The sequence below is a fragment of the Nerophis lumbriciformis genome, linkage group LG05, assembly GCF_033978685.3.
Source record: "Nerophis lumbriciformis linkage group LG05, RoL_Nlum_v2.1, whole genome shotgun sequence".
In the NCBI taxonomy this organism is placed as follows: domain Eukaryota; kingdom Metazoa; phylum Chordata; class Actinopteri; order Syngnathiformes; family Syngnathidae; genus Nerophis; species Nerophis lumbriciformis.
Window position 1 is genome coordinate 47,574,396 of NC_084552.2, and position 27,566 is coordinate 47,601,961.

The following is a 27,566-nucleotide window of genomic DNA, read 5'->3' on the forward strand; positions in this document are numbered from 1 at the left end:
CAAATGCTATATTTACATAGGCACGACTTGTCCAGGGTGTACCCCACCTTCCACCCGGTTGTAGCTGAGATAGGCTCCAGCGACCCCAAAGGGAATAAGCGGTAGAAAATGGATGGACAATCCAAAGCTTTCTTTTAAGAATGCAACTTTATATTTAATTTACCTGTCGAATTCCAGTTATGATGAGTCAAACGATACTTAAGAAAGTTATCTGACGGAATGCAACAAAGTAACGTCTCTCATGTTGCTGTATAACGTTGTCTTCTGGCCCGAGCATGAAAAAACTACAAACATGTCCGTCGACTATGACGCTCGGTCGCGCATATATGACGTCAGCGCGGAGGGATCCTAGCTTGTCAGAACCATGGCCAGAGCGTCGAGAGAGAGGCAGAGAACGCCAGTCAGTCGTCTCGTCTAAAAAACGTTCAGTTTGGCGATCGAGGAAGACCGAGACAGTCCAGACGGGAAGATCGACATTGTTTGCGACCAAGCCAATGTTAACTTTCGGATAGGACACTTTTGCTAGACTCTTCTAGCGTGTCCGGGAGGGGGCTAGCTTTCTGTTGACCTGCCTGTGTTCCTGCGGTGGAAATAGCCAAAAAATGTCGTCTCCAAGTCCGGGCAAGAGACGAATGGACACCGACGTGGTGAAACTGTATCCTTTTTTTCAACACAGCTCAACAACTCTACGGCTACACTTTTTGTCCTATTTCTGTATTTATGACGCTGTATTGTCCTCACACTACATAGAGCCTCCATTGTCAGTGACTAGTGTTTGTGTAAACAACATTTTGCTAGCAAAGCCTCGGCTTGCCTGTAAAAGCATTTGCTGGATTTTAAAGACACGCCAACGAGCTAAAAACACCCAGATTGTTGGTTTTATCACCAGCAAATAGTGCTAACATGACGTGGTTTGTTTGGCTAACCTGCAACAAGACCGAGTAGATGCTAGCGTTGTTGTCCTCTTTTTTTTTTTTTTTTTGAAGCGGTTGTCTTTGATGTTCGACTAGAACAACAACACAATGGCTACGTGTTTGCCTTGCTTGTTGTCAACGGGATTTGTGTCAAATTTGGCCCTTCTTTTTACACGTTGGCACACCAGCTTGTTTACATAATGCACAGCGGACGTCAGCTGAGACTCCTGCTGCTGCTGTTGTCTTTTGCCTCAAAACACTTCGAGAAATTCCTCTTGTCCTCAATGCCACCCACTGGGGGGTTTCTAACGTGTCGCTTTTCGAGCAGTTGTCACTTGTGAAGTGCTAGCAACTGTAGTCGCTTGTGCTGGTTTAGCGTGCGAGCGACAAGTCTTGTTGGTTGATTTTCAACATCAAAATGGCCACCTGATCACCAGAGGATCGCCCCACTCTTGCTCGTGTGGCCTCTCTGCAAACAAAACAAGTCGGTGGGGGGAAAAAAACGTATGGATTGCGTGGAATCGTTTTTGAAAACAACGGAGGAAGGTGAGTGCGCACGGCAGGTGAGGCAAGGCCAACTTGGTAACATAGCGAGCAACTGATTTCATGTGACAACTGAGAAATGTTGCCTAAAACAATGTAGCTCATGCAGTGTTCTAGAAAAGCACAGTACTTTTGTTTTACTAGCCAGAAAGCTCAGGAGGGAGGTGCTTAGAACAGCTGGTGAGATGGCATTAAAGCTTAACTAAATATAAGGGAAGTAAGTTAAAAAAAACAAGTGTTCAAAACACTTAAATGGGTCATTATGATTTTTTTCTACATTGAAAACACTTCTTTGTGGTCTACATACCATGTAATACTGGTTCTTTGCTCAAATTTTGCATAGATAGGGCCCCTCAGTACATCACTAACTTGTTATGCCCCTACTCTTCAGGGCCAGGGTCTTCTAAAGATCCCGAAAACTCGTTTTAAAACCCGTGGAGACCTGGCATTCCAGGCTATAGTTCCCAGACTCTGGAAACAATTGTGCCAGTCCCTCCTTGATCTTGACTGTGTTGAAACTTATAAGAAACATTTGAAAACTTCTCTTTTTAGTAAAGCTTTTAGTTAATCCACCTTTTAACTTACCATTTTTAATCCACTTTGTATCCTTTTTATGATATTTTAAATTGAATTTACTTCACCTATGTTTTGTACAGCGCTTAATAATTTTATCTGTGAAAAGCGCGTTATAAATAAAATGTACTTACTTACTAGATTGTTTTACCGACAGTCTTCCGTCTTTTCAGAATGTGTAGTTTTGTGGGCATCCCATCCTTAAAATTAGCAAGTGTTCCTGTCATTTTGAGAAGATTTAACTGCTTTTTTGCAGTCGATCCTTAAAAACAACATTATGTTCCTTTCATATTGAGTATCATTAGGGATTTTTCTTTGATCCTGAAAAACTGCTATATGACAGGTTTTCAGGATCAAAGACAAAATTGTATTTCATTTCTTTAACCTGTGTTGGCCCTGCGATGAGGTTGCGACTTGTCCAGGGTGTACCCCGCCTTCCGCCCGATTGTAGCTGAGATAGGCTCCAGCGCCCCCCGCGACCCCAAAAGGGAATAAGCGGTAGAAAATGGATGGATGGATTTCTTTAACCCTGAAAAACTGCCATGTAATATATAGCAGTTTTTCAGGATCAAAGACAATATTTGACAATGAAAGAGCAGCATGCATGGTCATGTCATATTAAAGATCTTTGACTGTTTTCTGCAGTTGATCCAAAGAAAAAAAAGTTGACTGCGCTCCTCTGTCGTATAGATCCTCCACTTGCGTTTTTGCAATATAGTCCTCTAAGAACAGCTAAGTTGTCTTGTCATATTGAGGATCTTTAGTATTCTGGAGTTGATTTTTAAAAACATCATAGTGCTACTATCATAAAGATCTTTGACAAGTGTTTTTGAATTGGATCCTTAAAAACAGCAGAGCACTCCTGTCGTATTGAGGATGTGTAGCATTAAGTAGTAGATCCTGAAAAACGACTAAGGTTACATACATTTTTTTCAGATTGTTTTTGCTGTAAGTCCGTAAAACAATCATGCAAATGTTATATTAAATATATTTAACTGTTTCTTGCAGCAGGTAATTCATAAAAACAGTAGACTCCTCATGTCTGTCATAGAGATTGTTCATGTTTTTGCTTTAAATCCCTCAAAGTAGCAAAGCATTCCTCTCAAAGTCAGGCTCCTTAAAAATGTTTTTTTTTCAGTTGATCCTTAAAATCAGCAGAGTGCTCAATTTATTTTGAAGACCCTTAAAAAAAGAAGAGTACGCCAAACATTTAGGTATTTGAGAAGCATTTTTGCATCCATGCACTCCTGTCATATTGCTGATTTTTTTTTTGCATTTTGGAATTTGATTTTTAACAACAGCAGCAGCATACTCCTGTCATATTGATGATGTTTAGCAGGTGATTGTTTTTTGCAGTAAATGCTCCAGTTTTTCATAATGATCTTTCACTCACATATTTTGCAGTGGATCCTTAAACGACAGTGCTCCAAACATTTAGGTATTTGACTAGCATTTTTGCATTCAATCTTTAAAAACAGCAAAGCTCTTTAAGGATTTTTTGCATTTTGGAGTTGATCCTTAAACATGTCTCTTATCATCTAGATCTGTGATGTTTTTGCAGTAGTTCTTTGTTTACTACAATGTTTTGAAAACATTATTTATGTCATGTACGTTGGACATTTTTAGATGTATAAAAATTACAGCCCCGCTCCTCCATAATAGAAAAGACAGCTTTCACTATGGCCGCCACCTGCTTACTTCTGTTAGCGAGCATGTGGAGGGGCTCTTGCTTGACCATGGGTGCCCCCCTTTTCTGTGTAACCAAAACCAAAAACTCTTACCCCCCCTTCCCTCCTCATCTAAGATCATCGTCAAGCTTTAATTTGCCTCTGCCAAAGCCATCGGAGAGCTGGGAATCTGGAGCGTGGACGGTGAGGGAATTCCTGCAAACAAATGACCTCAGCAAGTCGTACGGCCCCCCATATTTAAGCATCAGGCTTTGTCCCAAACCTGGCCAGTGATACTGTAGACGTTCCAGTCCCATGACATCTTTCCGCTGTTGAAATAAGATGGTTTTGACATTAGCATTGTTCAGCTGACTTTACAGTGTATGTGTAGCTATCAAAAGGCAGACGCGTGGTGAACTTTTGCTAACAAGACGCAACATTGCCAGAGTCCTCCTCTACACAGTCTAACAGGGAGCTACTGGAACCAGCACAGGTTGTCCACAAAGGACTTTTAAGCCTTTTGTCAATGTGAGCTCTTGTGGCGCCCGGACTGTGGAATTATGTGCTGGAAAATAAGTGGATGGACATTTTAACTCTTGGTGATAGTTACATTTTCTGAAATGTACTGCACAAGTGATTGTTTTTCCTTGACTCCTTTGGGAAAATCAGAAGGAAGCTTGTCTAACTTTGTCCTAATTTTGGACAAAGAGTGACAATGAAGGGTCTTTGAATAGCTTTTTGCAATAGATTTCTAAAACCTAGCTCAGTGCTCCTGTCCTTAGGAAAATCTTTGAGTAGACTTGGAGTACATTTCTAAAAACGGCACAGTACTCTTGTCCAAATGAGTATCTTTTAGTACCTTTTTGCAGTAAAATACAAAAAGCACTGTCCTATAGAGTATCCCAGATCAGCATTTTCTATAGTTTCTTAAAAAGAGCCAGCTTGTATCGAGCATCATTGACTAGTGCTTTTTAAGTAAATCACTAAAAATGGCATAGGGCTTTTATCATAAAGAGCATCTTGGATAAGCATTTTTACCAATATTTTCTCAAAAACAGCAGTGCACTCCTGTCATATACCATATTTTGCAAACGCACTGTCCTGAGGAGGAGCTTTTATGTAGCAATAATTTAAATTGGATTCCTGTCATAGACTTTATTACGGTAATATATTTATTGTCATTGTAAAAAAAGACATTACAAACTAATTTTCCAACATTCTGTTGGCATCATTAACCCCCATACATACAAAATAAATAACATACGTGATAATGTGTAGGAGGCCGCGGGGAAGACCCAGGACACGTTGGGAAGACTATGTCTCCCGGCTGGCCTGGGAACGCCTCGGGGTCCCACAGGAAGAGCTGGACGAAGTGGCTGGGGAGAGGGAAGTCTGGGCTTCCCTGCTTAAGCTGCTGCCCCCGCGACCCGACCTCGGATAAGCGGAAGAAGATGGATGGATGGATGGATGGATAATGTGAATAAGCTGCTGATTAAAAATCAATACTTTTTTAATAACATTGGGCGCCAGTTCTATGATTAACTACATTCCTCCATAAAATAGTTAAACAGCGCTGATAAATTTCTATATTACTTAAAAGAAAACAGGTTTTGTTTGATAAAATTCTACCCAAACATTTACTAAAGTGGCTGGACAGGACCTATTTTTAGGGATATTTATTTCAGTTTGTTTCTCGCTCGTCCCACTCTCCATTGGTTGAATGAGATTCATCCACTCTCCACTTCATTGTTACACTCGACACATGACATCCGGATAGCATCAGCAGCCTTTTGTTGTTTTGTGGCCAAGGCCTACCGTCCCCTAGAACAATTAAGGCTGCGCTGGACTAGACATCCTAGCTGGGGATTAGACCCCGCCCCTCCTAGCTAATTGTTCATTAATTAGCATGTCTGAGAAAGAGGGTGATGGTGGTCTTGATTGACAGATCTGCACTGGAGGTTCAGGGCTATGTCACCTCCAGACAGTAGGAGGTTTGAGGCCCTTGTTAATCTCACAGCCCAAATGTTGACGCTCGCCACACGCTTGGTTAAGTTCTCTTAGAAACCCAGATGGACTGAAAGATCCTCCTTTTTTTTTTTGTACAACTTTAATACCCCCCATGTTGCTTTTCACATGCTCCCTCCATTCATACACAGTGGATCATTACAACAGCCTCATCAACCTACTGTCTTATCTAATCGCCTCACATTTCAGCTCTGTCAGCACTTTCATCACCATGTCTGTATGGAAATTCTGCTTAAGAGTGTCAACACTGATTTAAACTGCAACTACCCGTAACATAATCATAAATATAATGGTAGTATTGATTTGTTATGCGGCTTCTGTATATTTACGGTATTTTCCGTACTACAAGCAGCTACTTTTTTCCTACACTTTGCACTCTGCGACTTTTAAAATGGTGCGGCTAACGGCCATAACGTTTTGTATTAAACAAATAGTTTTCTTGAAACACAAAGAGAAAGACACTGATAAAGTGTGTTCTTGTTTGTGCTGTGGCGGCATCCTCTGGGCGAGTTAGCTCACTGCAGGTGCTGCTGGTTGAAAATGTACTTCTTGTTTCGTGCCTTGAACCGGAAGTACATCCCGTTTAGTCTACTATTTGTCTAAAGCGTTTCTGCTGGAAAGTATTCTTCATTCATCACTCCAATCGTTTGTAAATTTGACAATATACCTAGAACAATTCATAGTTACCAAACCCTCCTATGTGTGATGTCTGTAAGAGTGTTTTCATGCATATTTGTATGTGCTATCGTAATGTAATCAAGCCAGCGTTGTTAGCATTAGCAAATATGCTAACGCTTTTACAACGGTCTGTGTTAGTATTATTAATTTACAATTGCATTCTCTTTGTAATTTTTCAGTTTTGTAAATTCCCCAAAACGTCACTGGAATTATTAGCTGATTGGAGAGCTAGCTTCCACAGCTAATGGGTCCATGACGATGACTTCTGTTTTGTGTGTGCGACAGGCATCGTTTAGAAACAATTAAGTTATGTAAATAAACATTTACAAATTATTATGTACCGGTATATATCTGCGGCTTATGGTCCAGTGCAGCTTACATATGTAAAATGTTTTATTTTTTCTCAAATTTGATGGCTGCAGCTTAAATACTGCTGCACTGTATAAAGGTAAATTACGGTATATGGATTTTAGGTCCTTAAAAACAGCACAGTTCCTTTTGTAGTGTACATAATCTAGTTTATTTTTTATTTTAGTACAAACCCCGTTTCCATACGAGTTGGGAAATTGTGTTAGATGTAAATATAAACGGAATACAATGATTAGCAAATCCTTTTCAACCCGTATTCAATTGAATGCACTACAAAGACAAGATATTTGATGTTCAAACTCAAACTTTATTTTTTTTGCAATTAATAATTAACTTAGAATTTCATGGCTGCAACACGTGCCAAAGTAGTTGGGAAAGGGCATGTTCACCACTGTGTTATATGGCCTTTCCTTTTAACAACACTCAGTAAATGTTTGGGAACTGAGGAGACACATTTTTTAAGCTTCTCAGGTGGAATTCTTTCCCATTCTTGCTTGATGTACAGCTTAAGTCCGAGGGTCTCCGTTGTGGTATTTTAGGCTTCATAATGCACCACACATTTTCAATGGGAGACAGGTCTAGACTACAGGCAGGCCAGTCTAGTACCCGCACTCTTTTACTATGAAGCCACGTGGATGTAACACGTGGCTTGGCATTGTCTTGCTGAAATAAGCAGGGGCGTCCATGGTAACGTTGCTTGGATGGCAACATATGTTGCTCCAAAACCTGTATGTACCTTTCAGCATTAATGGCGCCTTCACAGATGTGTAAGTTACCCATGTCTTGGGCACTCATACACACCCATTCCATCACAGATGCTGGCTTTTCAACTTTGCGCCTATAACAATCCGGATGGTTCTTTTCCTCTTTGGTCTGGAGGACACGATGTCCACAGTTTCCAAAAACAATTTGAAATGTGGATTCGTCAGACCACAGAACACTTTTCCACTTTGTATCAGTCTATCTTAGATGAGGTCAGGCCCAGCGAAGCCGACGGCGTTTCTGGGTGTTGTTGATAAACGTTTTTTGCCTTGCATAGGAGAGTTGTAACTTGCACTTACAGATGTAGGGACCAACTGTAGTTACTGACAGTGGGTTTCTGAAGTGTTTCTGAGCCCATGTGGTGATATCCTTTGCACACTGATGTCGCTTGTTGATGCAGTGCAGCCTGAGGATCGAAGGTCAAAGGCTTAGCTGTTACGTGCAGTGATTTCTCCAGATTCTCTGAACCCTTTGATTATATTACAGACCATAGATGGTGAAATCCCTAATTTCCTTGCAATAGATGGTTGAGAAAGGTCAACAATTTGCTCACGCATTTGTTGACAAAGTGGTGACCCTCGCCCCATCCTTGTTTGTGAATGACTGAGCATTTCATGTAATCTACTTTTTTTACCCAATCATGGCACCCACCTGTTCCCAATTTGCCTGTTCACCTGTGGGATGTTCCAAATAAGTGTTTGATGAGCATTCCTCAACTTTATCAGTATTTATTGCCACCTTTCTCAACTTCTTTGTCACGTGTTGTTGGCATCAAATTCTAAAGTTACCGGTAATGATTATTTGCACAAAAAAAATGTTTATCAGTTTGAACATCAAATATGTTGTCTTTGTAGCATATTCAACTGAATATGGGTTGAAAATGATTTGCAAATCATTGTATTCCGTTTGTATTTATATCTAACACAATTTCCCAACTCATATGGTAACGGGGTTTGTAGATCCATAAAACAAAGCATTTGCGTAATCTTAGACAATATAAGACTGGCGCTTTTTAAACAGGTTATTTAAAACAGCAGAGCGCTTCTATGTAAAATCTCTTTGACAAGTGTTGGTTTTTATTGTGTATTTTATTTATTAGGAGCATCTTTGACCAGCATTTTTTAGCATTAGATCCCTAAAAACAGCACAGTACTACTGTCATATAGTGCATGTTTGACTCCCCCTTTTTTCAGTAGATTTTTCAATGTTGATCTTAATCTACTTCTCAGTGTTTATCTTCAGAAAGTCATTAAAAACAGCTCAGCACTCCCAGCATTACGAGCATATTTGACAGACATATTTTGCATCAGAGCCTTAAAAACAGTAGAGAGCTTCTGTCAAAGGACTAGATCCTTAAAACCTCCAAACTCCCTTAGATTAGGAGGATCTTTGATTAGTATTTTTTTTAATAGGTCCTTAAAAAAACGTAATATACCTAAAAACAGCAGAGTACCCGTGTCAAATACATCAACTTTGACTAGCGTATTTTCAGTAGTGTCCTAATAATAGCAGAGCACTCATATGTAGATTAAAAATTTTTTTAGTAGGTCCTCAGATTTAAACAGTAATGTGTTCCAAACCTTCATAACTAACGTCCGTTTTGTTACGCTTGCACTGTATGTATGTGCACTTATGCAGTCTTTGCCAATTCCTTTTCAATAGACTGTTGATTTAGTGGAAATTCGAGGGGAGGAGCCGGCTACCTTTTTGATTGCAGTGGGTGGGCTCTTATTTGACACCACCGACAAAGACAAAAGACAACGTTCGGCCTGTGCGGCACTGCAGTTTGCATACAGGGGGAGGATCAGCGAGACGCAATTTGCATGGTGATGCTATTATTGGGGTAGATTGGGTTGGGAGTTGTTGTTTTTGCGCAGAAGTACAGTTAGCAGTGCACTCTTTAGCCTTTTTTATGTGCAGACTGACTCAAAATTTAATAGCAGTTCATATCTTCCCAGACTGAACCGCTGGAAAACATCAATGTGGGTTTGACGACTTCCATTGATATGTAAAACCTCACGGCGAGGTTGTTTTGCATGGGCCGCACATGCCGGTATCAGTTTATTTAGTCAGAAAGAGCTATGAGCTTAGAAGACCGACGGCGACGAGCATTACAATTCTGTTCAAACCAAACTGTACGGCTGGGGTTTGTTGGCGACGGATGGCGGGGGAGAGTTTCGTTTGTTTGGTATCAAGCGGATTAAAAATCCAACTCTCATTGCAGCAGTGCTCGCCGTTCTTCGCACCCCCCACCCCCCAGAAGCCTGCTTTTTAAAGCGCTGTGAGGGGGCAGCTCAGGGCGCAAAGAAGTAATCTGTTTAGCTCGCATAAAGTAGCATTTTGTAGCTGCACTGCATGTGTTTGCATGTGAGGACATTGAATTCTCCTCAGGTGGGGGGGGGGGAGAGGGAGAGACAATTTTGTTGTAAATTGACTTCAACTGAGACTTCATTGCCTAGCGCCATGTTAGCTTACATGTTTCTTTGCTGGGAAAGGCTTGCTGTTGCAGAAACATTCATACGTCTGTCCCCTTTTGCCTGGTTAGCACTGCTTATACCCACACCGTTAAGTCAATTGTATTGTGCTTGTGCCCATTACATACCTACAGCACGGCCAGGCCAGTTTGGCTAGTAAGAGAATACCACGAAAAAAGGAAAAAAATTCACTTATGTAATATTGTTTTCAAAACTCGTATGGTTATTTGTTCACAATTTGTGGTCTTACCTTCTTGTTTGTAAGAAGTCCATGCGCATATCTGCGGTGTAATGATTTCCGGGTAGAGAGGAGGTAGACAGGCATGTTGTGCAATAAAGACAGTTGGACTCACACATCATATTAGTAGCGCAGCACTATTGTTACTTTGTTGTAGAAGGCCTCTGTATTTGTTTTTAGTTGCACTTTTCTTCTCTGAAGAAAGAAGGTAGTGACAAGCACCTGCCAGCTCTCATAAAATACCCTTGAAGTTTATTGTCCGTTTAGCAACATTGATGATGTCACACCTACATGCACTGCTCTGTATTGCATCAGGAGATGTGCAAATTCCACTTTTTTACTGCAGAAAATGTTAAAAACTATTGGAATCATACAGAAAGTAAATTCACAACTCAGTAGAATGGACATTTACTTTATTTAGATATTTCATGAGGACAAAGCACGTCGTACACTTCTCACATGTTCTAATGATAATCGACATGTTTAATTTAAGACACTAAAAGTAATACAGAAGTCAAAACACACGGCACGCTTGCTCACCCACCAATACATTAGTTTTCATAATGATGATCTGTCATTTACTCCTAAGGCAATGTTCACACTGCAGGGTAGGATGTACAATTTTGATTTTTTTTTGTCAAATCCAATCTTTTTAGTTAGTCGTTTACATTAAGTATGATTGATGTGAACGTAATCTGACCCGGATACAGACATGACGTCATACGTGCTGCAGTATTTACGGAAGTAATCATGGCTTCAATTCTAGTAGGTCTGAATCCTGGCGCATTTGTGGCAATGTCGAGTATTTTGTGCAATCAAAGTCAATATTTTCTGAACCAAATTGTTGCGTGTAGAAAATGAAAAAAGGGAGAGGGTAACTATTTTGGCTGTTTTTTTTGCTTTGACGTCTGCTTCGAAGAGCGTGTGGGCAAGCAGTCGGAGACAGGAGTGGTGGAACATTGACCCAAGTTCCTAAAACATTTTTTTTTAAGACTGTTTTCGGCTCTTTTGTCAACTATTTTGCAACCGTCAATTTCATCGCAGAAGTATGACGCTCATCGCTGTTTGATGACGTATTTGTCGAAAGAACGCGAGTGAGCAGCGTTCAGACTGCAATAACATAGGATGCATATCTCATTTATATTCACATACAAAAGAGGCATGGGTCTGATTTGAAAAAAATTGGAATTCATATTGACATGAAAAAATCCGACATAGGTCACTTATGGGCAAAAAAATCGGAACTGACATGCAGTGTGAACAAGGCCTAAGTATGGACAGCCGCCGCCAGTCATAATCACATTCTACTATAATAATGCTCTACTTTGCAATGGGGAATCTCTCTCTGTGTTTTATTTCTGATGTGTGTGTTGGAATGTTTAACTAGTCATAACCAGGCCCGCATTGCAAAGCGATACATCTTTTCGTCACTACTTACGTTCTTTAACAGCTCTTCATGCCCTCAGTTTCTGCTTTTGTTGGCTGACCTTATTCTACCCCATGCCTTTCTATTTTGTTGTTCCTGCTGGCTTCCTGAGGGCTGCAGTTTTATTAGCTTCTTCTGTGTTCTTTTATGTTATTCACTAACACATTTGCTGCCTTTTTCCCTGTCGAAAGAGATTACTAACGGCTTCCATTTTGAAAGAATGTCAGCTGGTAATCAAAAGATTTGATTAAGAAGGGACTTTTCCACATGTCCTTGCAACCTTATTTATTTTTGAACAGGCCAATGGCACGAGTGGTACAGTATGTATTAATTGTGTGCAGTTATGTTAAAAATGTGCTGTGTCAATGTTATGACAAGGCAATGATGCAAGTAGCTGTTGAATTAGATTGGCTTTCCCCACAAATTGTAATACAATGTTGCTGTGGTGATGATTGGACATGTTTGTTTTCCACACTTGGGGTGAGGTCGGAGATATATTTAAAGAGCAACGGACTGGAATGAAAATATGTCTGCACCACAATTTGTTGCATATTTATACACCAGAGCCTATTTGTAAGGTCAGAATAAGAGACAAATGTTAGTGACTAGCAAGGACAGCGCTGTGAAAAATGGTGGTAATTTGGTGTGGTTCTCCTGCTGAACCGCTGCTCACAAAAGAGTGAAAATTTTGCACAATCAGTTTTCAGACAAATACGTGGCACTGTTATGGAACCCCATAGGTTGAGTTGCCTTGAAATGTATTTTCAGCTTATTGTTATCTACCGTACATAATAACCGCTGCAGCTTGAGGGTGTTGAGCTTAATCACCACGGCATTTTTTACAAATCTTTGGGGGTCTGACCAGCACAATTTGATCAAGATTGGTTGAAAAACATCGCCACCATTAAACGTTTGTGCGGGGTCACTGAACAGGACTTGGCATGTATTTAACCGTAAGTCACTGAACATAAGTTTTAATTATTACAAAATATTCAAGATATGTGGGTTACATGCATGCTTCTTTAACATTTTGACCACCATCCAAATGATGTGCCACAATTATCATTTACAGCGAGCAACCCATGGTGTTCTAATTATTTGGCGTGGCTGTACTTGGGATGTAACTACAAACGGTAGTAATGATAACCGCAGTAAAACTCCTGATGGTTAGTAATACTTTTTTAAATTAAAATTATGAAAAACAACTCCCGATGGTTAGTAACACTTTTTTAAATAAAAATTATGAAAGAAACGTAACAATAATTGCAATTTGATAAACTCATGGACTGACTGGCGCCAGCTCGCTAGCTTATATGCTAACATGAAAACAAAAGACATTAACGGTTTTTCCCCATTAAGAAACAACATAACCCAATTCACAAATAAACACATTACTGTTTGAGCAACCAAGTTATTCAGTTGTGCACATCGAAGCTACAAGCCGTGCTCTCTTAGGACAGAGTGATTGTTCTATGCTCGAAGGAATACGAAACAGAGGTGTTTAAGGACTGCTGTACAGAGTAGTTTGCCGCACGCTCGCTAGAAATAATACGTAAGAGATTTATTTGTTAGGCACTTTTCATTTAAATAAATCTTATAGTGCTACAGTACAAACCAATATTTAAAACAATTAGAAGCTTAGCCATTAAAACATCAAAGACCAAGACTAAAACACTATCAGTGAAGCATAAGAAACATCTTTTTAACGCGAAAGTGCTGGTGTGAAAAAAAAGAAGATAAATCTTCACAAGAAGGGCAAATGGGTTGGGGTTTGTAACTATCTGCTTTACTAATTATTTATTTTTTCAAAATGTATTTTATTTTTCAATCTACTGAATACTGGTACATATGTGTGTATATATTGTGTCTGCTGATGTAGTTCTGTTGTAGAGAGACAGATACCCATATAGAGGCCGATACGGATACACGGCAAAATGGCAAATATTGGCGCTGATTATCGGTCGATCTCTAGTATATATACTTTTTGAACATTGTAACAATAGTGCGATGATGATAACCGTTATCGAGGGTGTCGAGGGGTTTGAGTATTGCCGGGAAAAGAGGGAAGACGCACATTTTGGAGTTGTTGTGTGGCTGAATCGCATCTTGTGCAATAAAGACAAGACACACAAAGAAGTTGTATGAGCCTATGTATTTTATGTAAAATGTAAACATGGTAGGTTATAGGTTACTAAGAGCTAGCAGCTACTGTACACAACTGCTAAGCACACAATAGCATAGACATACATAATAAGTGTCCTTCATTGTACAATATTGCAGTCTAAAACAGCCCATTTGTCAATATAAAAAAAAAATTCAAATAATTATAGTTGAATATTACTTACACATATAAAGTCTCTATGACAGAAGTGTATTGGAAAGTATCCAGTAACAAACTTGTCTGCATCACATACTGTGTCATGAGGTCATACCTATTATTGTTCCCTGTTTGACTCATTTCACTTGATCAAACCTTTTCTAACATTCCACACTACAAAATGCTAAAAGTATGCATAGTTCCTGCCGGTATTGTATCGGATCAATATCGGTCAATACTCAAGGCTCAAGTATCGGCACCGTACCGGAAGTGGAAAAGTTGTATTGAGACACCTATTTGTAGGTGCTTCATATGTGAAGAGATAGGAGTATATTGATTCTGTGTAGCGTATTCGACCGTGTGTGTGCATGAAAAGATAATGACACTCGCTGCTCGCCACAGATTATGACTTATCTATACTAATCCAAGGTAAATGGAGGGTGTGTACAGTGTATGCAAGTCTGGTTTCACTGCAATGTCGGTCTCTATACACCAGGTTTTAGGGCTGTGAATCTTTGGGTGTCCCACGATTCGATTCAATATCGATTCTTGGGGTCACGATTCGATTCAAAATCGATTTTTTTTTTTCTTCCATTCAACACGATTCTCGATTCAAAAACCATTTTTTCCCGATTCAAAACGATTCTCTATTCATTCAATACATAGGATTTCAGCAGGATCTAACCCAGTCTGCTGACATGCAAGCAGAGTAGTAGATTTTTGTAAAAAGCTTTTGTAATTGTAAAGGACAATGTTTTATCAACTGATTGTAATAATGTAAATTTGTTTTAACTATTAAATGAACCAAAAATATGACTTATTTTATCTTTGTGAAAATATTGGACACAGTGTGTTGTCAAGCTTATGAGATGCGATGCAAGTGTAAGCCACTGTGACACTAATGTTCTTTTTTTTTTCTTTTTATAAATATCCAATGATAATGTCAATGAGGGATTTTTAATCACTGCTATGTTGAAACTGTAACTAATATTGATACTGTTGTTGATAATATTCATTTTTGTTTCACTACTTTTGGTTTGTTCTGTGTCGTGTTTGTCTACTCTCAATTGCTCTGTTTATTGCTGTTCTGAGTGTTGCTGGGTCGGGTTTGGTTTTGGAATTGCATTGCATTGTTATGGTATTGCTGTGTATTGTTTTGTTGGATTGATTAATTAAAAAATTAAAATTAAATAAAAATAAAAATCGATTTTGTAAAAATGAGAATCGATTCTGAATCGCACAACGTGAGAATCGCGATTCGAATTCGAATAGATTTTTTCCCACACCCCTACCAGGTTTGCTTGCGCACTGTAACACCTTTGTACCTGAACAAGCAGGAAACGCGTTTAGAAGTAGATGTCAAACTGCACGATCTTACTGAGAAGATGCTATTAGCGAAGCGTAATAACTGTTTGTTCCGTGTAAACTACCGCCTGCAATCAGTCCTTTAGAAAGTCCAGACAGGGACACCTCTCCTCGCTTTTGCCAGAGCTTAAAATAAACCCCCTGCTCAGTTTGCTTTAACCCTTCGGGATGGGGTTTGGAGGGGGGGTTCAGCGCCTACAACTAATGAGATACACGCTGGACGAGGACTGACAAGCCAGCTGCTACTGTGTGCAGCTCAGTCAGCACACATCTCAGGGAAGTGTTGCTGTTGTTCTTTTCACACCGTCACCTAAAATGGAAAAAAAATCCAAAGCACCACACTTGATCATACACACAAAACAAGAAATTGTAATCTGTGCAGGTTGTGTTTTTGTGTTGTTCTTGACCGCCTGTCCAGCATTGAGAGCAAACATGAAGTCACCATTCTCAGCGGACTCAACGAATTTGTAGTGAAGTTTTTTGGACCACAGGGAAGTAAGTAGAAGTTGACATTATCTATGAACCAAAAAAATACTCTCTCAAAAATCATTAAATCATAACTGTAAATAAGATAATACACATGTTAAACTACTCAAAATGCAAATTGTCCCATCTCAGGCAGCATTTTCTCTGTACAATGTTGCTATGGCGAATATGACCCTTTTGAGGAACAGGCGTGAGATCTGGCAACTACATAAACTATAATCACATGGCATTCATGCTAATAGCATGTTGACACTATGCATATTACAATGATTCAACCAAAAACATGTATTTTGAAACATAACATAAAAAAAAATGTAAGTACCAAACCTTTTAAATATCAAATAAACCTATAAATAAATTAATGAAAATATTTTTAGCCCTGCCGTGGCCTCCAGAGAATCTGAATGATGCCCCTTCCTGTGGAATATTCTAACTTGTTCAGAGTAAAAATGCCTAAGTGTGAATTTGTAAAATAAATTGTTTTTGTTTTTAAAGAAAATTAAAGTATATTTGGGATAAGGAATAACACAAACATGGACAAAATATAACATTTCTGAATTATTTAAATGATGATAGTTCATGCAAAAGTGTAATTTTCTGAAGCGGAGTACGGCCAAAAATGGTATTTTTCCAATGTTCAAATTCATAAAATTTTAATAATACATGCAATCATACTAATTAATGAATACAAAAAAAAAAATGTAACCGTTAATTGTATTTTACATTGTATTTCCTAAAGACACAAATGGCACTAATTCAGTAAAATGGCCCCATGAAGTGCATCATTTTTACATAGTTTGTTAGAAAAAGCCATCTCACGTGCATCAACAAACTCGAAGCTTAATTGGAGCTTAATTTGAGTTCAAATTTAACTGCATTTATTGTGTACAGCATAAAGTAAGTACACCAGGCTTTAATACTTTAGTTTGCTTGAGAAAAAACAGGAAATAATTTGCCACCCTTCAAACCACACAAAAAAAAGTCACTTTACTGTTAGTGTGCAAGCAAAGCCCATACAGGAAGTACTGTGATCTCATCTTACAATTTGTGTCTTCCATTCAGCGCCGTACGAGGGTGGCGTGTGGAAGGTGCGAGTGGACCTCCCTGATAAATATCCTTTCAAATCACCGTCAATAGGTACACCTTTTCTCTCTCTCTCTCTCACACACACACACACACACACACACACACACACACACGCTAGCATGTAAAAATATATTTTTAATGCTGCTCTCTGCTTTTTCAGGATTCATGAACAAGATTTTCCATCCCAACATTGATGAAGCGTAAGTTTACACTGTTGGGGGACATTTTCTACCATCCAGTTTATTATTATCCAGAATGGTTTCTATAAATATGTCCTAGTGAAAATGCCATTTTGAGCCCACTTCTATCGTACCATTAACTAGCATTCGTGTAAACCGTTCAATTTGCTGTGTTGCTCTTCCAAGTTTTTTTTTAATTTTTCCACAAGATGGTGTTTCTCTTTTTTCCCCCATTCAAAGCATGCAGCAACATTTCTAACCTACTGAAATTGCAATTTGATAATTTCCCTGAGAAAAAAATTATGCAATCAGCAGACTTGGAGGATGTTCATTCAGTTGTTTTATTTTGTAGAGAAAAGAAAGATAACAGACATGACACAAAACTATTGTCATTTCAAATTTAAAACGTACTGTCTTCAAGAAACACTGAAAGAAATCAAGAAAATAAATGGTGGTAGTCACGAACAATTTATTTTTTAGATGAAGCAGAGGGAAATTACACAATCACTTAATTCTGAGGTAAAAAAAATGATAGAATCACTCTGTAATCGTTCATTTCCAAAGCTAACACCTGCGTCAGATTAAATGTGTTCATTAGTCTGCATTTAAAAAGGAGTCGTCACACCTTTGAGAGCTTTTGCACCAGGTGGATTTACATGAATCATGGTTTCAACATGAAAGATGTCAATTGAAACAAAAGATTATCAAACTTCTTTAAGAAGGTCAATCATCACGCAATGTTGCAAAAGATGTTAGTTGTTATCTATGAATGTTCTCATTCATCCAGGTCATTGTATTCTCAGGACATTCAGTCGATCGCAATTGGACAGTTTGGTTTGTCTTAGAAGACGGTTTGGAGTATGAACTAACGAAGCCTACTTGGATGAGAGGCGAAACGTTTCCTAAGAAAGACCAAACAGTCCAGTTGCAATCGTTTGAATGACCTGAGAATGTTGTTTGCTTACAGTCAACTGTGTGTAAAAGCTTGTGAAAGGCAATTAAAATGGTAGTCCAAGGAAAACATCAAAGCATCAAGACTCAAAACTTCAAGCAATACACATACCTGCCAACTACTCCGGTTTTCCCGTAATTAGTACGGTTTTCATCAACCTATTCCGGGTTACGGTTGCAGTGATAAAAAAATACGGTTTTTCATTAATTAAAAAAAATTAAGTTTTATTCACGAAATCGCGTAACCACAATGACAATCGACACTGCTTCCCGTAACTTCCTATCGAGCCATTACGAATGCCATGCGCGAGGCTATTTATAGCACCGCTGCCAAGCACGAGGGACCATGCAGTTGCCGTTGTTTCCAAACGAGCGAACGATCATGGAATCAGCCGGAGAAAAATCGCAAACGAGTCTTAAACCGAAAAGAAAACTGCAGTCATTCCGTGAAGAATATTCAAAAGCCTATCCGGGAATAATTATCCGTTCCAAAAAGGGTGAAAACTACGCGAATTGCACCTTGTGTTCGATATTTCGATGACAACATTGGAAAAGTATTGTCAGTACTTCTGTCTTTGAGGGAATGCAATACGGCTTCCACAGGCGCAAACATTTACAAAATACTCGCGGAAGAAATAGACTCAAACGAAATTCCTTGGCAGAATTTGGTTTGCTTTGCTGCCAATAATGCTGCAGTGATGATGGGATCTAAAAAGGGTGTTGCAGCTTTCATTACGGAAATGTCTCCTTCGGTTTACATCGCCGGTAAGTACAGTTCGTAGCATAAAAAAACTCACAAAACATAACATTTTAAGTAAATCTTTTATTACATAAACAATAAATCAAATCAAAAATAATTTCTGTGTACAGTATATCTTTTTATTTGTGATAACGATAACATGTTCAAAACAAGTAACATATAACTATCATACTATTCTATTACTTCTTAATTCTATGATGCTATTGAATTACATTTTAATGAAGTAAACTTATCATAAAGTTACCATATCATTTTTGCAGTATGATCAATCTGATAGAATAAATTTGGATTTTAGCCACAAAAAGGTAATGACACCAATGTTATCTATTGGAATTGTTTAGTACTGTTATACTGTTAAAAGTGTTTATACTATTTATGCTTTCAAGTCCAAGTTGAGGAAATCTTGTTAAATGTTGACAGCATAACTACCAAAATACAGAAGTATGTCTTTAATATTTTTGCAGTGCTATTTCTGTTGAAAAGTTAAAAAGATTACATTAGAGATGTGATGTGCCACTTTTCAAGTGTCTGATGGCTTAAATTAATTTTCATTAATTTTTCATATTTTGAATTATTTTGAAAGGCTTACAAAAAAACTACATTTGAATTGTAATTCCATGCTATTGACAGGACTATTAATTTTAATGAAGTTAGCTTACCATGTTTACACTATGATAATTGTGATAGAAATGTGAATTTTAGGCACAGAATATTTTTTTACAATTGAACAAGGCAGTTGATTATACAAGCTTGGACAGAAAGTTAATAATAACACCAATTTTCTTTTTAATGGAATTGTTTAGTACTGTTTTACCATTTGTTTACTGTAAAAAGTGTTTATACTGTTTATACTTTCAATTAACAAATAGAAGTCTTGTGAAAGGTTGACAGGATACCTGGCATTACCGGTAACTGTCAAAATAATTTCAAACTATTGAAGTTAGCTTACAGAATAAACATGTCAATCAACCCATATGATTTTTGCTGTAATATTTTTGTTTTGAAAAGTCACTGTGACTGATAGAAAAGTGATGGTTTTAACAACATTTTAACCTGTCCGAATGCTAATAATCATTTTGCGTCGTTGTCCTGGACCTACTTTTGACCCTGGCTACTAGGTTTTTCTGATTTCAAAAGTTGGCAGGTATGAATACATCTTGAAAACAAAAAATGCACAGCTAAACAAATGAAGAACAAACAGGCGGACACTGGAGGCACTGTCTGTGACCAAATTGTAAAAACGCCAAAGGAAATGGGATTTAAATACAGAAAAGCTTAACGAAAGCTGTCATTAACACCTAAATAGAAAAACACTTGGTTCCAATGAGCTAAAGAGAAGCAATCATGTGATATGGATGACTGGATGAAAACTACTTTCAGTGATGAATTGCCAATTTGCATTGGGCAAGGTAATGATGCTGGAACATTTGTTAGGTGGCGTTCCCGTGAGATTTATAAAGACGACTGCCAGAAGAAAACAAGCACATTTACACATTGATGATATGAGGTTGCATATCAGGTCATGGCTCTGGTGGAGATGGCTGTCATTATATCTTCAATAAATGCACACATTTACATTGGCTTTTTGGACACTTCCTATTCCATCAATTGATGTTTGGGGATGATGATTTTTCAGGATGAAAATGCATCTTCCCATGCAGCAAAAACTCTTCTTTAGGAAAGATACATAAGGACAATGTCATGGCCTGCAAATAGTCCGGCTCTCAATCAATTAAAAATCTGTGGTGGAAGTTGAAGAAAAATGGTGCATGATAAGACTCCAACTTGAACAGCTGATCCGACAACAGCAATCACAGAAAGTTGGAGCAATATTGATGAAGAGTACTTTTTGTCACTCTGTTGGCTGTTATAGAAGCCAGATATGGTGCAACACAGTACTAGTGATAGTGGTGTGTTGTAATGTTTAGTTTTCATGAATCCATAATTGTTTCCTTAAAATTGAATTATTACATAATTTTCTGTTAAAAAATAAACTTAGTGTCTACTGCAATTTATTTTTTTGATTAGTTTCTTGAAGCCTGTTTGTGGGCATTTAAAATTACTTATAATTTTGTGTCATGTCTTTTAGCTGCTTTTTTCTACAAAATGAAAGAAACTGAATGAACATATTCCAAGTCTGCTAAATCCATAATTTTTTCCAGGGGTTGTATTAGCTATGCTTTTGCTAACCACTTCATGCGTGTTACTTTTAAATAGAATAAAATAACCTTTTTAATCGTTTAAAACTAGTTGTAGCACCTAACACAAGAAGTGTACCAACGTATGTGCGACTTTGAAGAAATTTCGTAAACTACTTTTGTCAATATTGGAACTAATTTAGGGCAAAGAATTCCAGAAACCGGGTCAGTGGAGGACTTGAATGACATTGTAGATAGAAAACTCGATGTTCCTCAAAAATGTGACAAAAAGGAAATAATCAAAATTGTCAAGAAATGAAAAGGCAAAACCTCAACTGACAAAATATATACAAAAGCGATAAAAACAGTTATTGAAGACATTTCAGAACCTTTAATGAATATCTGCAATCTCTTATCAAACAGGCACATTCCCAAACAAAATGTAAATAACAAAAGTTGTACCAATTTATAAGAATGCAGACAAACATCAGTTTACAAATTACAGACCTGTATTTTTACTTCCAAAAAAATTATTCAACAGCAGATTGGAGACATTCATTAATAAAAGCGGAACACTCACGGAGAACCATTACGTATACAGAGCTAACATTTCATCATCTAACTAAAGTATTTGACACAATTAATCATAATATCTTCATTAACAAATTGGAACGGTATGGCATCAGAGGGTTGGTCTTGAACTAGGTAAAAAGCTACTTACTTAACCAATAGGAAGCAATATGTGAAGCTAAGAGAACAAACGTCTACAGAGCTAAATATATCTTGTGACCAAAATTGTCCAATTTGTATATAAACAACATTTGTAAAGTTATAAAAGACCAAAAGTTAGTATTATTTGCAGACAACACGACTGCATTTTGTTCGGGAGAAAACACACACATGTTAATATAAATGATAACGGAAGAAATGAACAAATGAAAGAGAGTAGCCCTTTGAGACATTTGTGATTCAGGGCTATACAAGTAAACTTTGATTAATTGATTGATTGAGATGGTTTCATAAATACAGACTATATTTGAATCTCAGTAAAACTAAAACAATGCTATTGGGTAACAGAAGAGAAAATCAAATAGAAAAAGACGGACATTGAAAGAGTAAAAAACATTTTGGGTGTATTAATAGACAATAAAATGAACTAAAACGCTAATATAAAAATATATAACATAAGGTGGTAAATATTTCAATAGTGGATGAAGCAATATATGTTCTCGAACAATCTATCCAATATTTTTAATCTGCTAAAAAGGTAATTTGGGGTCCTGTAGTATCGTCCAAATTCCATAAAAAAGTACACGAACCACCAATATCGGTTAATGTATTTTAATGCCGATCACAAACGCCAATCTCTTGTTCATATTTATTTTTTGTCCCTCGGCTTACACAGGCAGGTAGCAGTTAACTTTGTATGTTATACACGGTGTGGAGCCGCTCCCTTAAATTATTCATATAATATAATAAACATGTTACACACTCTGCAAGAACAAGCAGGATCCGATAAGAAGGCATGCTAATCGCTAAGCAACATACAAAATAAGTGCTAAGTGAAGTTTAAGAAGCTGGAAGCGATACAGCAAACAGTAAGCAGATATTAAGTCATCATGTGGGCCACCTGACATTATAGGAGTTGTAGCTGCCAATACATTGACAAAAAGTATATCATTAGAATCTAGTGAACCATTATTGAAAGTTGTTTTAAGTGTAAAGGTATTTCTGACATGTAAAACAATGCACTTGGACACAAATATGCACATTTTTTACCCAAATGACAAAAGTCGGTCAAGCTCTTTGTTGTTCCCTGCCCATTCATTCAGAGCCTAGACTAGAGGGATCTGTGAGGAGGACGGCAGGTCTTCATTACGACCCCCCTGTCAAAATAAGGACGAAAGACATTAACGTTGGCAAACTACAGCAATAAGCACATGTATTAACACTTGGCTACTGTGCTCCAGGTCAGGAACTGTTTGTTTAGATGTCATCAACCAGACGTGGACAGCTCTTTATGGTGAGTATACATACGTGTGTGTGTGTGTGTGTGTGTGTGTGTGTGTTTGTGCGCGTGGTTAATCTTCTTACGGAGGGCAGAGGTGATTGCTAATGAGGCAATGCCCTCGCTTAGAAAGGTCAGAGGCCTTTGTTGGGGATGATTAGGTGTAGTCCACTCCAAGAGAGACCCATCCTTTTACTTCCAGACTTTTTTTTTAAGGTCCCATATTATTTTAATCAACAATGTTAAAAAGGAAGTCCAAAAATTGTGAATTGAAAGTATGCTGTTCACAATCTAGCCTGGATGCCGGAATTTTAGACCAGTGAAAAGTGTGTCTGTAGCTTTAATGCTAATGAGCTGTTTGTCCACACAGAGTGTGTGTCTCTTAAGAAGCACTTTTGCCCTTTCATCCACTTTTTAAAAATTAATAATCTATACTTGTGTAAACCTAATAGATGTCATGTATCACACATCTGGAGCAGACTAAACCCTTTATTTTAAGACGTGTAGCGAAGCCTTATACATCCCTCCCGAAAGCTGTCCTCTGAAACGGTGGGCGTAGACATATTAAAGTTAAAGTACCGTACCAATGATTGTCACACACACACACTAGGTGTGGCGAAATTATTCTCTGCATTTGACCCATCACCCTTGATCACCCCCTGGGAGGTGAGGGGAGCAGTGAGCAGCAGCATTGGCCGCGCCCGGGAATAATTTTTGGTGATTTAACCCCCAATTCCATCCCTTGATGCTGATTGTCAAGCAGGGAGGTAATGGCTCCCATTTTTATAGTCTTTGGTATGACTCGGCCGGGGTTTGAACTCACATATGGAGCGCTTGTCCAACGTAATAACATTACATACAACTACGTCACATTAAGGAGATGGACAGGAGGGCACAGACGTTGACGACGTTAGCACAGCTACGTGCGCTACAGTGCTAACATTACAGTCTTATTTTACCAGCAGCAGCGCTAATGAACATCCAAATGATCAAACTTATAGGTGCCACGCCTGCGGATGACTAAATTCCCGGCCTCTTTTTTTTTTAAGACATGTGGCGAAGCCACTACAGGAGCGGGTCAGAGGTGGTATTATGCTCGGCAGGTAGAGTAGCCGTCCCAGCAACTTGAGGGTTCCAGGTTCGATCCCCGCTTCCACCATCCTTGTCACTGCCGTTGCGTCCTTGGGCAAGACACTTTACCCACCTGCTCCCAGTGCCACACACACTGAGATATTGGGTTTCACTATGTAAAGCGCTTTAAGTCACTAGAGAAAAGCGCTATATAAATATAATTCACTTCAATATGTCCATAAGGAAGGAGGATTTTCCCTAATGACGTCATTGCTGGGCTTCACGGTGGCAGAGGGGTTAGTGCATCTGCCTCACAATACGAAGGTCCTGAGTAGTCTTGGGTTCAATCCCGGGCTCGGGATCTTTCTGTGTGGAGTTTGCATGTCCTCCCCGTGACTGCGTGGGTTCCCTCCGGGTACTCCGGCTTCCTCCCACTTCCAAAGACATGCACCTGGGGATAAGTTGATTGGCAACACTAAATTGGCCCTAGTGTGTGGATGTGAGTGTGAATGTTGTCTGTCTATCTGTGTTGGCCCTGCGATGAGGTGGCGACTTGTCCAGGGTGTACCCCGCCTTCCGCCCGATTGTAGCTGAGATAGGCTCCAGCGCCCCCCGCGACCCCAAAGGGAATAAGCGGTAGAAAATGGATGGGGATGGACGTCATTGCTACCAGTTGTTCCAGCTCCCACGTCTGTAGCTGATTGAATGACAGATGTGCGTGGAAGGTGTGTAGTGAAGCCTGCTTTGTGTCATGACCTTTTTTTGTTTTTTTTTAGACCTGACCAATATCTTTGAGTCGTTCCTGCCGCAGCTGCTGGCCTACCCCAACCCCATCGACCCTCTGAACGGAGACGCCGCCGCCATGTACCTGCACAGGCCAGAGGAGTACAAGCAGAAAATCAAAGGTATGATCAAAGCGGACCAAAGAGTCGGCCATTGCTGCTGCCCTCCATGAAATATCTTGTGTCCCTGCAGAGTACATCCAGAAATATGCAACAGAGGAGGCGCTCAAGGAGCAGGAGGAGGGTGCCGGCGACTCCTCGTCCGAAAGCTCCATGTCCGACTTCTCCGAGGACGAGGCCCAGGACATGGAGTTGTAGTAGACCCCCCCAACCCCATTTGTCCCGCCTCTTGATAAGCCCCGCCTCCTCCTCCTTTACTCCCCACAGAGACTATATTTGATTTCCTAACCATGACAAAGCAGACTTATAATATTCATATTTAAACACTTTTGATTTTTATTATTATTATTAATACTAAACAAGGATTTTTATGAATGATCTAGCCTGTAGCGCCCCCTCCCGTCATCCCTGCATTTTCTTCACGCTCCCTGTGTGCGTCAATCGCCTCGGGACGAGGCAAAGACAGTATTTGAGACGCACAATCACACACAGGGTAACCAAGCAGGACAACACAAACCTTCTTTCCCCCCTTTTTTTTCCCAACAAATCGTGAAGCACCTGAACGAACAACATGGCTTCCTTGGCTCGGGATTCAGTGTCTTCGCTCCCTCCGTTACAAACATGTCAGTCCGAGTATACTAAAGGACCTGAGGATGCAGTAGTTGGTTTGTGGACTTTTCCTTTTCTCCTGGACGACGGAGGACAAGAGCACATTTCTTAGCTCCACTTCCTGTCATGTGACCCCCCCGGACAATCTTCAAAGACTTTGGGAAGCAAGCTAGCGCACATCCGACAAATAGATACTAGCGCTCACAGCTACGTAGTTAGTTAGCGTCTGTGGTGTGATGAAATGTAAACGATGCTACGTTTGTACAGGTGTTTCTTAGCCTACTTTCACTTCCTACAAAGGGTCCTGCATCTCCAGTGTTAGCTTATGTTCGCAAGGACACGCAAGAAACCTTACCTTTGCAGCCGCCACTGTTTCATAAATTGGAAAGGAGTTTTTTGTTTTAAAAACAAAAAGTAATCCAGATTGGAATTCTTGCTTTTTCTTTTTTACCACAGTGCAGTATTGTACTGGACTCCTGTAATCCCACATGGAAAGTTCTTCTAAAGGCCAAACAAATGCTGATTTGTGTCCGCAAACTGCTCTCTTTATGTTCACGCGTGTAGGTTTTGTTTTTAAACCAAGCTTTGTGCACCTGCTGGGTAATCAAGTGATGGTATACTCCGTTTGCTGTGGAAAGCTAATTTAAACTCTTACCTTCACATATAATCCTTCAAACTAAAGAGCAACTTAAATGCTTTTATTTAACAAAACCTCTTAACTGCCCTTGGTTCAAAAGTGAAGGATGATGCATTCAGGGACCGTCCAATGTTTTTTCCTCCCCGTTATTGTGCCCAATTATCACACACCGCAGCATGTTCTTTTTCATTTTTAGATATATTCTGACAAAGACATGCACCCTTGGTTTTATTCATACTCACCCCTGTTCTATATTTTTTTCTTTGCATTGTAAAGTGGGCATGCTTTGTCAAACAAAAAAGGACAAATGCTCTCCATGGAATAGGCTTATAACCTCATAAATAGTGGTGTAAAAAAATACTGTTATAACTTCTCTTTTTTTAATAAAACATTCAATGTGTATAAACCGGCGTCTGTCTCGTTATTAAAGCCTCTTTATGGTTTTGTGCACAGTTAAGCAGCCAATGAAAAAAAGTGTTCCGTTTTTACAAAGCTGCCTTGAACTTCCATGTTTGGCCACTGGATGTCAGTGTTTCTCCATCTACTTTAATTGTGCCTTAAGTTTGAAAGTTGAATTGTTATATTTAATACTACATAATAATATTAAAGCTGCTATTATTATTTTTTTGTTTAATTAGTATTTCACCCCCCGCGACTCCGAAAGGGACAAGTGGTAGAAAATGAATGGATGGATGGATAATTAGTATTTCCCCTCTGATTAACCTCAGCTCTACATGCCACCCCATTGTAGCTGTAGTTCTGGCCTTAAGCCAGAGGGTGGCGCCTTGGGGCCTTGCAACAGGCAGCATGGCACCAATGATTGAAATGTGACATAAGGTATTTTAATCCCTTCTCTTCTGAAAGAAAAAAATGTATTCTGTCACGCATTAATCTGCTGTTGCTTCCGGCACATGACGTCACTGCTGATGTTTGTCTGTTTTTTTGTTGTTGTCCAAATCTGCTTGTGCTGCCCTAAATTACTGACGTTACAAAATACAAAGAGAGAATGCAAGAACTAGCAGATTAGTACGTTGCGTTATTTACATTTAATTGATACTGCCGGGTTCCTTTCTGCGGTTTGCTATTGTTAGAGAGATTTGTAGAACTTCATCACAAGCTTATTTTACTGTGAATTATTCAAAGTCTTATTGTAATGCAGTAGTTTATATTATGAGGTGTACCTAATATAAAATGCAAGGTATCTGCAATAGAGCCCTGAGGAACGCCACTTCTAAGTGATTCCACCTCTCTTTGGCCACATTTTTCCATTAAATTCTCTCTTTTTTTTTTTAATTCAACATGTAGGACAAGGCCTTGTTCGTCTGCATGAGGCTGAGGATGGGGATGCTGACGAGGCAGCGCTGACCTCCAGAGGTCCAGCAACACGA

At 39.0% G+C, this 27,566-nt stretch overlaps 1 protein-coding gene across 2 annotated transcripts; it reads left to right on the forward strand.

Annotated features, from left to right (window-relative positions):
• The first annotated feature begins 346 nt into the window (after positions 1 to 346).
• On the forward strand, positions 347 to 26,584 carry ube2h (ubiquitin-conjugating enzyme E2H (UBC8 homolog, yeast)). 2 transcript variants are annotated; one of them, XM_061959901.2, is made up of 7 exons: positions 347 to 655; positions 15,770 to 15,846; positions 16,900 to 16,974; positions 17,084 to 17,123; positions 22,922 to 22,974; positions 24,807 to 24,935; positions 25,006 to 26,584. In XM_061959901.2, the coding sequence occupies exons 1-7, from the start codon at positions 603 to 605 to the stop codon at positions 25,128 to 25,130; spliced, it is 552 nt and encodes a 183-aa protein (XP_061815885.1). In that variant the 5' UTR covers positions 347 to 602; the 3' UTR covers positions 25,131 to 26,584. The 2 variants fall into 2 exon arrangements, with proteins under 2 accessions (XP_061815885.1, XP_061815886.1); XM_061959902.2 differs by lacking the exons at positions 347 to 655; positions 15,770 to 15,846 and adding an exon at positions 1,017 to 1,460.
• The last annotated feature ends 982 nt before the right edge of the window (positions 26,585 to 27,566 follow it).